We start from the raw sequence: 10,766 nt of genomic DNA on the forward strand, positions 1-10,766 counted from the left end.
AAACTTGGGTCTGAGCTGTGCCAGGATGGGCAGGAGCCCAGATGGGAATACGGGCTGTAGCTGCAGCACAAACCCTGGCTATGCCAGGCTCCTCTGGCCTAGCAGCAGGTCAGCCTCCCCAGCCAGCCTAGAACTTCTTGGGGCCGTCTTCTCCTGCAGAAGAGCTGGGCCATGTGCCTGCTGCTGTGGGTCTCCCCCACTGCCAAAGGCAAGGCTAGAGGGGGCCAGGCTTTGCCAGCTGGTGCAGCAGGGAAATGCATCGCTGCCCACTTGACCTGCGATGCTGGTGGTGCTGCCAGCGTGATTCCTTCCTTTCATGTCTTGTGGGCTGGGAATACCCCGCCAGGGTGAGAGCCCCGTGGCCAAGCCTGAAGCTGCCGTGGCCTCGCCCAGCAGTCCCGTCTCCTGTGGCTCCTGGGAGAGAACCAAGACCCATCCAGTGCCAGAACCCCAGGGCAGGCTGTAGCTGGCAGCAGGTTAGTGCTGTTTATTAAACATCATGTAGTGAATTGCCACTAAAATATCACAATGATTAAAATCCCCTTTTCCTGGGTGAGGATTGGGAGGTAGAGGAGGTGCCCAGACCCCCTCAGGCAGTGAGGGCCCTTCTCCTGCCAGGGACCTTGGGCACAGGCTGCCCTGCTCACAGTCCACAGCCCCGTCCCTGGCATCAGGGATCCTCCTGGATGGGCCCAGCCTCGGTGCTGCCATCCGTCACTGCAGCTGGCTCTGCAGCAGGCAGGCTTCTCATCTCGGCGATCAGGCGCTTGACACCCACCAGCCACTGGCTCACCTCATTCACATGGTCCACCATAAGCGAGCGGTGGATCTCATCAGCCGTGTCCCAGTGCTGTTGCTGGAGCTCTGCCAGGAAAGGGGAACCCATCAGTGGCTTGGGGTCAGCCTGCCTGATGGCCTAGTGCTGGCCGTGATGCAGCCCCCCTTGCCCCTCACCTTGCACCAGGAGGCTCATCCTCTTCCTCACGGGGGTCGACAGCTTCCCCTGAGCCCATGCATCTCCCAGCACTGTCAGCCGCCGCCCAATGTCGTCGCACACTTGTTTCTGGAAGCAGAGATGAGCTGGAGACGGGACCTGCCCCCCATAAGCTCTGGGAAGCCCCTGGGGCAGCGGGCCCACAGGCATCCCCTGCCTGGCTCCCCTGGCTGCTGCCCCTCCTGCGCCCCTGCAGTGTGTGGGACTGAGGTGGAGGAAGGGGCTAGGGCCTCACCTGCACTGTGGGGCAGCAGGCATCGAGGGCCTCCCTCAGTGGGGTGAGGACCACGTTGGCAGGCACACTGCACTCCTCCGGGCTGCACTCCTCCAGGCCTGCTGCAGTGCTCAGCCTCCTGCTCTCTACCCATGGGGCATGGCCGACAGGCCCAAGGGGAGGTGGCCCAAGGGGAGGTGGCCCCAGCAGCGCTGGGGAGTGGTGCAGTGCTGTGGAGGCAGCATGAGCATTGGCTGGGTCTGGAGGAGCACCTGCAGGGAAAAGGCACCCGTGCAGAGCCCCATCAGCCCGGCCCCAGCCGCACAGATGCCAGCAAATGTTGGGCCAGCAGGAATGGGTCTTGGGCCCCAGGGCCCCCTGCCCGTGCTGCCCCTCTGTCTGCACAGGGCTGGCACTGCTGTGCCAGCATTGCCTGGCCTCTGCACCCCCCAGGGCTGGCAGCAAGGGCAGGTGCCACCAGCTCCACTTCCCTACAGCCACCCACCATGATGGAGCAGGGGGAGCCAGACCCAATGCCCAGGCTAGGCTACAATTCCCACTGGATCCAAGCGGGAATAGGGACCCGGACCTGCAGAGGAGAGGAGAAGCCCCTGCGGCGCCACCAGCCCGGGGGCTGCACTGGGCCCCGGCTCCCCCGGGAGCAGCCCCCAGCTGGGTGGGGTGAATCAAGGTGGGCTGGGGGCTTTGTGGGTGCTGACCTGGGGGGGCCCCCACGGGCGAAGGGGGGGGCCGGCGGGTGAGCGGGGTTCGCCTGGGACCCCCAGCCTGTGCCTGCAGCCCATAGGAGAACTGGGGGGGGTCGTTCCAGCCACGCTCCTGGTTCCCTGCAGCAGCAAAAGGCACGGTGAGACCCTGTAGGGGACCAAGGGGACCCCCCCAGACACAGGGTCCCGGGCCCCTGCGCCAGGATGGGGCTCCCCCTCCCCAGACACAGCGCTCCTGGGGCTCCCCACGCCAGACACGGCCCCGCTGGCCCTCCTCACCCGGACACAGACCCCTCCGAAGGCTCCCCCCACTGGGACAGGGCCCCCACACCGGACACAGACCCGTAGGGCTCCTCTTCCCCGCCCCCCCCGGACACGGCTTCCCCAGGGCTCCCCACACTGGGACCTGGCACCCCCCGAGCGGCCCCCTCCCCAGACAAGGGACCCCCCTCACACCAGGACAAGTCCTCCCGGGGCTCCCCACACCCAAACACGGCCCCCCCGAGCCCCTACACCGGCCGTGCCCCCCCAAGGCTTCCCCCGGCCCTCCCCACACCGACCCCCGGTCCCCCCCTCCCCGCTGGACCGGAAGTTCACCCCCACCACGACCCGCGCCCCCTCACCCGGCTTCACGTAGAGCTCCGCCATCCCGCCACGTCACGCCCGGCCCCCCCCCTTCCTGCCGATGGGGCGGGGCGGGGCTGGAAGGGGCGGGCCTTCCGGCGTACCCGCAACGCGGGAGAGACTGGGGGCGGGGCGGGGGCCGGGATCGGAGGCCCCGCCCCTGGCCCCCGGCCCCCGCCCCGGCCCCCTATGGGCTGTGGAGGAGGGCTCGCCTGAGGCGGAAGGCCTCCAGGAAGGAGAAGAGGCCCCGCTTGCAGGCACCGGCCGCCACCACCCCTCCGCTGCCCCCGGTCGCCTTTGCCACCCCGCTGGCGGTGTCCCCCGAGGCCGCCGGCCCGGCCCGGCCCCTGGCTGTTACACCCTTCGCCTTAGCCCCCGGTGCAGCGGCCAACAGGCACTTTTGGTACTGCACCTGTGGAGACACGAGGGACAAAGTATGGCCATGGGGTGAGGGAACAGCGTGGCATCACTGTGCGGGTCACATGCAGCATGGCGTGGCTGTGGGGTGGGGCATGATGTGGTATCACCGTGGGGTCAGACACAAGGTGATATCACTGTGGGGTTGGATGCAACATGGTGTGGCCATGGGGTGGGGCACTACACAGTATGGCTATGGGGCTGGATGCAACATGGCATACCATGGGGTGGGACACAACACAGTGTGGCTGTGGGGTCACATGCAGTGTGGTGTGGCCATGGGGTGGGGTGCAACATGGCATCCCCGTGGGGTTCGATGCAACATGGCATCACTGTGGTGTCAGACACAACACGGCATGCCTGTGGTGTCACACGCAACATGGTGTGGTCATGGGGTGGGACACAACATGACATCACTGTGGGGTTGGACACAACCCAACATGGCATGGCTGTGGGTTGGACACGACACCATGGGGTCAATTCCCTCCTGCCCCTGCTGCCCTCCCCAGGGTTGGGCGTCCCACCCAGGCCCACAGTTTTGCCCTCCTCCATCCCCAGAGCTTGCCTTCTCCTCCGGGTGTCCTCAGAGGGCTGGGAAGCTGGGGGCATTGGGGTACACCCTACTCCTGCTCACCATGCAGGCTGCCTGCACTGCCTCTGAGATGGTGCCGGCGTCGGGCTCACACCAGAAGGCCGTGCACTGGAAGTGTTGCCCCATGTCCACGATGAGTGCGAAGGTATGGGCGTCCCGGCCCACTCCCAGGAAGGTCACGTACCGCACCTGACACTCCCAAATGTGTGCTGCCTCCTCATCCTCCTGCAGAGACCCCGTGGCCCATCCACCCCTGGCCACACCCCAGGCCACCCTGCCACCCTCACCAGGTCACCTCTGCCAGGAGGCCAGGCCCTCCATGGGGGTTGCCTGTCCCCAGTGGCAGCAGGGTGCCCGACTTTGGCTGGAGCCCCCCATCCCCCTCCCCACCTGCGTGGGGTGCACGCTCATGGCTGTGTCAGACACGTGGATGAGGGAGGGTGTCCAGCGCTCCCGCCCAGGGCCCCTCGTCAGCTTCTCGATGGCCTCGTTCAGCACATCCATCCCTGCAGAGCGGGACACCCCATCTGCCCCAGCTGTGGGCATGGTGCAGGCAGGGTACTGCCAGCAGGCCCCACAGGCAGGGACTGCCCGATGCTGGGGCACAGCTGCTGGGCCGCTCCATGGTGGGGGTTTCTCAGGCATCCCCCAGCTGCACTGGGGCCAGTGGCACTTACCCATGGCCCTGGGCACAGGCAGGCTGCCAATGTACAACGCCTCGTAGGTCTGCATTGACTGCCTCGCTGCTTCCAGGATATCCACTGCTGGGCAGGAGAGGTGGAGGGGACGCCTCCATGTCCCCCCCTGTCCCCAGGGACCCCAGGGACACAGCCAGGCAGGCCAAAGGGCTCTTGCCACTCAGCATCCCACTGCATGAGGGTGGACTGTGGGCAGGGGGAGCCACCGGCAGCACCGGGGGGATGGTACCTTGCAGCGGCAGGTCCTCGCTAGAGACAGGCTCCAGCGTGGTGGTGTGTGGCAGCCCGCTGCTTGCTACGGCTCGCTCAGCCATGATCTGCAAAAGACGGAGGTCCCAGTGCCTCCCCTCACCCCTGAGACCCCTGGGCCACGCCCACACCCACTGGGGCCCCTGCATCCCACCTTGGAGCACATCTCGTGCAGGGCCTTGGCAATGCCCTTGGCAGGCACGTTGCAGTGGAAGACGTGACACTTGAGGACACAGGTGTCCTTGTCACTGGCCACAAAGGCAAAGTCTCTGCAAGGCCACAAGCAAGCCAGTGAGACCCTAGCAGAGGCAGCGCCCACATCCCCACTCTGCCCCACAGCCCCACGCCTCCTTACCTGTCCCTGCAGCCATGGCGGCAGTCAGGGAGGGAGGAGAGGGGACAGGTTACTACTAGGGTGCCTTCCTCCCACAGTGGGCAGAGCCGCCCCCCAGCCCCCGGCTCTGCCCCGGCCCCTGGCACCTGCCGTTGTTGCAGCCAACGCCCCAGACACGGATGCTGAGGATGGGCTGGTGGTGGATGAGGCTGTGGTCAAGGGGGTCCACCAGGCTCATGGTGTCCTTCTTCAGGATCATCACCAGGTCCTGGCCCTGCAGAGGGTTAGCGGCTCCCTCAGCCTGGCAGATGGCCTGGGCGTCCCCAGCACCCAACCCATGTGCAGGGATACCCCTCTCTGCCCAGCCTACTCAGCCCCAAGCATGGGGACAGCCCTGTCCCCCCGCCCCCAGCCCTCCCCAGGTACCATTCCCATGTGTGGGGACAGCCCACCCAGGCACCCCTGGCACTGTCCCCAAAGGACAGCCCTGTCAGATCCACGTGCCCCACACTTGGGACCACTGCATGGATGCCCTATGTGGAGAGTTGCCTCTGCCACTGGCACTGGTCCCTGCCCCTCCCCCAGCATGGTCCCCATCAGTGGGGACAGCCAGCCTCAGCAGCAGTGGCCCCGGGGTGGGACCCTGCCTGGCAGCAACGTCCCAGGCTCTCACCTCGCCCTGGTTCTCTGCAGAGCCCTGGCCCTTACTGTTGGAGAGCTGCTGGATGCAGTTGTTGACAGCGATGCTGCTCTTGCCAGGTGCCAGGTCCTCCTCGGGGATCTCCACCCAGCCCAGTGAGCGCACAGCAAAGCACTGAGCAGAGACACATGGGGCTTCAGTGCCTGGCCAGCACAGCCACCCCTGTCCAGTGCCCCTTGCCCCTCACCCTTTGCTGTGCCAGCATGGTCACCCCTGCTCTTGCTCCCATCCTTGTCCCTGCCAGCTTCTGCCTGCCCACTCCTCTGCCAGCCCCAGCCCGTGATGCCACTGTGAAGTCCCCCGATGCAGTACCTTGGAGCCAGGCTCTGTGCTGTGCTGGAAGTCATCTCCGTACCAGGATAGCGAGGTCCTGCAGAGGGACAGGGCGATGAAGGGATGGCTCCCACTCAGCAGCATGGACCTGGGACACCCAGGGAAGAACCAGGATGCCCTGGCACCGGCAGACCCCCATGCCATCAGCTGGGAAGCATCCCATGGAGGTGACCACCATGGTCCTGCTGGCTCCAACGTGTGGGGTTGCTCTGGTGGGGGGCACTGGAGCCCAGCACCCAGGGGTGGTCAAGGGTCAATGGTGCCCCACAAGCCAGCAGAGCGCGTGGGCAGCCCTACCTCCGGGACAGCGAAGCCATGGGGCTGGGAATGGGCCTGTCCTTTGCCGAGTGCTTTGCCGCAGGGCCCTGGCAGTCCTGGGAGAGAAGAGGAAAGGGGTGAGGGCAGCAAGAGAGGGTGTCAGGAGGCACCAGGTAGGAGCCCTCCCTTCCGGGACAGCAGTGCCTCAGCTTGTGGGCATCCCATGTAGCCAGAATGAGGCCAACATGGGCCCTGCTGGAGCCTTTCAAGGGGCTTAACCCTGGCCAGGAATGGGCTGAGCAGGACTTCGGGGTGACAGAGACAGGCCTGCTCCAAGAGAAGGCTGGACCAGCGATGCCCAGAGGGCCCCTCAGCAGGCTCCTGCCAGGGGGTGGTATCCAACACCAGCCCTCACCCCCCTGCTCACATCCCCTACCATTCCCTGGAGTTTCTCCTCTCCATCAGCCTCCAGGCGCCCTCCTGGGCCAGTGGTGTGTGCAGGGTGCTGCCACTGCGTCGTGCCAGTTGACACATGCCAGTAGTAGGTGCCCAGAGAGTCATGGATTTTCCTCCAGCCTGGGGGGAGGTCAGGGTCTGTCTCCAGGCTCTGGTCACTCCAGAGGTTGTCTGCGCAGAGGGAGAGTGTGAGGCAAGGTGGGGGGGGGAAGGTCCCTCAGCTGCAGGGTGCCCTGAGAAGTGAGCAGCTTCACCCAGCAGCGAAAGGGTCCTGCGGTGGCCTCTGCATGCATGGCTGGGCACATGGCCCTGGAGAGGAGCATGGCGAGGGAAGGCTTGGCGCGATGCCAGAGAGGCTTCGGTAGTGGCAGACCCCAGGCAAGTGATCGGTGCAGGCAGCTGCCTCACTGGTGCCTGGAGGGACGAAGTGACCCTGGCAGGGGCACAGAGAGTACAGGCAGCCTGAGCCTGCCAGGGAAGGTACCCTGCAGGGTGCCCAGGCAGAGCCCGGGGCTGCCAGCCCAGAGCTCCCCCTGCCAGCATGTTGTCCCCAGCCCTCTGCCAACACCCCAGTATGCTCGAGACCAGCTTCTTCCCAGCTTGGGTGGGGAAAGGGGTTGGGGACAGACCCCCTGGGGTCTGGGAGGAGGAGAGCGCCCTTGGAGGGTTGCAGCTAGGAGGGGTAGATTAACCCCCCTCCTCCCTGCACCCCAAGCCCTGGAGAAGTCATGGAAATAAGCCCGTGGTGCAGCACAGCAGCGAGCTTTGGAGCTTGGGCTCCTCGGGAACGCAGCCCAAAATCCGCAGGGCTTGGTGCACCCCTCGTGGGTGCTCATCCCCCGGGGCTCCGCTGCCGGGGGGGCGGGCGCTGTGCGGTGGTCCACCACTCCGCCTCCCGTGCCCCGCGGGACCCCCGACCCGCAGGAGGGTGGGGACAGGGGGTTGGGGGTGCCCCCCGCGACCTTGGGAGCAGCGGGGAGGCGGCGCGAGCCTGGCGGGCGCCCCCAGCACAGGCCGCCGCAGGCCCCGCTCAGCACCGCGGACAGCGCCGGGGCGCGGCTGCCGCTCCAGCCCGCGGGCGCCGGCACCGGCACCGGCCCGGCCCCCGACCCCAGCCCGCACCGGCCCAGCCCCGGCCCCGGCCCCGGCCCCGGCCCCGCACCGCGGCCCCCAGCCCAGGCCCCGTCCCCTGGAGCGCGGCCCTGCCCGTCGGCGCGGCTGACCGTCGCAGTTGACGAGGACGATGGCCAGCATGTAGTCCTTGCCCAGCATGGCCCCGGCGCCCGCCCCGGCGCGGCCTCCCTGGCCCGCCGCCTCCCCAGGCCCGGACCCAGCGACGGCTGCAGCGGGAGGGGCGGGGCCAGGGCGGGGCGGGCGGCTGAGCAGACGGGCGGGCGGCGGGCGGAGACGAGGGGGCGGTGGGCGGGGACATGAGGGGGTGCCCGGGAGCGGGAGGGGGTGCCTGGGCGTGGGAAGAGGACCGAGGTGGGGGGTGGGTGTGAGCCGGAGCCTTAGGACGTGGGAGGGGACATCTTGGCGGTGTTCGGGAAGGGAAGTGGGTGTTTGGGTGCCCGGCGGGGTTACCAGAGTCCGGAGGGGCGGTGAGGTCCTTTGGGTGTTTTGGTGAAGAAAATGGGACAGTGGAGTGGGGAAGGGCCATTTAGGGGCAGGAAAGGAGGCTTCTGAGTGCAGTAGTGGGTCCAGATCAGCCCCTTGTGCCCTTAGGTTTGTTCCGTTCCCCTCCACACACCCTTAGGTTTCCTCCATTGCCCTCCCTTTCCCCACAGATCACCCTTATTCCTCTCCATCCACACTTATTGCATGTTCATTCTCTTCCATGCATGCTCAGGTCCTCCCATTTCCCTCTGCCTGCAGTCCAGCCTCCTTCAGTCATTACTGAAGACACCTAAATGTGCATGCTGGTCATCTTCCCCATCTCACCAGAGCCCGAGAGCTTTGCATATCCAGTTTGAGACTTCCTTTTCCGTGCTAATCCTGGTTGATGCTCAGTACCTGGGGACAGAAGCTCTGGAGACATTTGTTGTACACCTCAATTCCCGCATGGAGCCCCCCATGTGCTGCTAGGGACAAAATCCTTCCAAGCTACAGGTGCCTGATGACATATTCCAAGATGGTTTGTTATCTGTGGCATGCCCAGACAGTCCATCATGGCCTTTTAACCTTTCCTTCTTCAGAGCCAGAAGCTAGTAGTCCTGGATATAGCCTGTGTCCTTGAGAGCCTCCCATGCCACCTCAGCTGCCCTGCTTCTTTCCACACACAGTTGTCCACAGAGCTTGCAGTTTTTGGAAGTGCAGAATGAATTTTCCATGCCTGTTCCCTAGCTTTCAGAGAGACATTGCCTGTTTGCTCAGCCTCATTCATGCGCTCTGTGGGCTAACATGCCCCTAATTTTGTGAGACACTCTTCCCTCCTCCCTGCATTTTAACCTTGCTCACATCTGCTGGCCTAAGAAAGGCACCAGCTGCATAATCAAACTTTGTAGTCGTCCACAATAATTTCTGTATCTTCTGTTGGCATGTACTTTTTTGGCTACAAGCTATTTCTTCAGCATCTGTCCAGAGCTAGTGGGATTTCTGAGACCCCATTCAAGCACTGTGTCCTTGGGACTTATTTTGCCTAACCCTAACCCTTACCCAACCCAACCTATCCCAACACAGCAGGAGCAAGGGAAGTTCATGGCTCCCTGTGTTCCGATGTGTTTGAGATGATGGGACTCAGAGGGGGTCGCAGGCCTTACCTTGACCCCTGCTTTGCCCAGACCAAGTGATGCTTCCTCTTTTTCCAGTGCTCAGGAGTGAGCTTGCCCCTACCAGGAACAAGCTTATGGTGATTTGTAACACTGTGGTATCCTCTGCTGCACGTGTCTCCTTATCCTTAGTTCAACATGCATTTCACTTGAAAAACCGAGCTTGGCTGATCAGAGGGGAGGCAGCAACCCTGACACAAACTGTTCCCACTCCTCTTCCTGCTCAGCAAAGCCCACCAAGGTGACTTACTGAAGGCAACTCTCTCTCCTGGCAATGTCATGAAGCTTGAGGGCAATGACAGCCTATAGTGATATAAGACTTACAGTGGGTTGCAGAGGGAGGAGAATTTGGGGATGGCGCAGAGCAGAACCTAGGGATTGTATGAAACTTCATATGGGAGGTTTAGGGGAATAGACATAGGAAGGGGAAAGGTAGGGGTCAGGGGAGGAACAAGCATGGAAAAACAGAAAGAAAAGAGAGAAAAGGGTTCGGTGGCATGTAAGCAGTAGTAAGTATGCTTGCCTGCCTGAGCATGTTGTTTCATCACTGCAGTCTGTCCTATACTCTTATTAAATCACATTTCTTCTGTGTGATTGTGCTCCCCATTCTAAGCCTGTTTTTGACCAGCTGGTGAACCTCAGACTGGACCAGGTGCTCAGTAGAACAGGAGGTCTTGATGCCCAGTATGGCAAAGCCATGTAGGGTCCGAGGGACCTGAGGGTCTGGGTGCTGGCCACCAGAGACCCATGCTCAGAGTCTGTAAGTGTACACGCACACATGCGTGGGTGGTTGGCCATCTCCCACATGGACCGGCCAGTGCACAGGACAGGCAAGAAGACCCTGGGCAAGGTCTTCCCAGGTGTCTCTGCAGAACCAGGGGTGGGCTATGCCCTGGTTCCTACAGTTCACCAGACTCAGCTCCCTCTAAGGTAAAACCCCTTCAACCATGGCTTAAATTGTTGGTCTGCTGCCTCAGTCGTTTGCCATGTGATGTGCCCTGATCTTCTTAATGCCTGTGGATAAGCCTACAATTGGGGTCTCCGTTTTAGAGGTCTGTGGTGTGTTACTTCAATGTCTGGGCTTGGGGTGGGCTGAAGAGTGTGAGGGCAAGGGTATGATCCTCTGTCTAATAAGAAACTCATTCCCAACCCCAAACAGAGAAGAGGTAAGTCCTTAGTATTGGAAAAGTATATTTTTGGATGTCAGTGCAGTGGAAAGGAGGGCTGCTGTCTCTGAGGAATCCCAGCGAGTCTGTGAAGTGGGGCATTATGTACCTCCTTGGGATATGGCAAATGAGGCCAAATGAGCAGGATAGCCTTTCCATCAGCTTGGAGGTAAATAAGACCCTAAGAAGCTTTATCTTTCATCACTAATGATTTTAATGTCCTGCTGAATTTTTTTTC

At 63.0% G+C, this 10,766-nt stretch overlaps 2 protein-coding genes across 3 annotated transcripts; both read right to left on the reverse strand.

The window, feature by feature from the left end:
• Window positions 1-456: 456 nt before the first annotated feature.
• Window positions 457-2,687, reverse strand: SRA1 (steroid receptor RNA activator 1). 2 transcript variants are annotated; one of them, XM_075510217.1, is made up of 5 exons: window positions 2,557-2,687; window positions 1,928-2,053; window positions 1,230-1,480; window positions 955-1,063; window positions 457-864 (listed from the first exon to the last, which is right to left on the reverse strand). In XM_075510217.1, the coding sequence occupies exons 1-5, from the start codon at window positions 2,579-2,581 to the stop codon at window positions 671-673; spliced, it is 705 nt and encodes a 234-aa protein (XP_075366332.1). In that variant the 5' UTR covers window positions 2,582-2,687; the 3' UTR covers window positions 457-670. The 2 variants fall into 2 exon arrangements, with proteins under 2 accessions (XP_075366332.1, XP_075366333.1); XM_075510218.1 differs by lacking the exon at window positions 1,928-2,053 and having other exon boundaries at window positions 2,557-2,623.
• A 57-nt stretch (window positions 2,688-2,744) lies between these two features.
• APBB3 (amyloid beta precursor protein binding family B member 3) lies at window positions 2,745-7,935 on the reverse strand. The gene is made up of 13 exons (XM_075509589.1): window positions 7,818-7,935; window positions 6,575-6,765; window positions 6,178-6,254; window positions 5,860-5,917; window positions 5,521-5,661; window positions 4,994-5,121; window positions 4,869-4,874; window positions 4,668-4,782; window positions 4,494-4,581; window positions 4,244-4,327; window positions 3,957-4,072; window positions 3,609-3,788; window positions 2,745-2,969 (listed from the first exon to the last, which is right to left on the reverse strand). The coding sequence occupies exons 1-13, from the start codon at window positions 7,864-7,866 to the stop codon at window positions 2,745-2,747; spliced, it is 1,458 nt and encodes a 485-aa protein (XP_075365704.1). The 5' UTR covers window positions 7,867-7,935.
• Window positions 7,936-10,766: the final 2,831 nt, after the last annotated feature.

The sequence above is a fragment of the Mycteria americana genome, chromosome 8 (assembly GCF_035582795.1).
Source record: "Mycteria americana isolate JAX WOST 10 ecotype Jacksonville Zoo and Gardens chromosome 8, USCA_MyAme_1.0, whole genome shotgun sequence".
Classification (NCBI taxonomy): Eukaryota; Metazoa; Chordata; class Aves; order Ciconiiformes; family Ciconiidae; genus Mycteria; species Mycteria americana.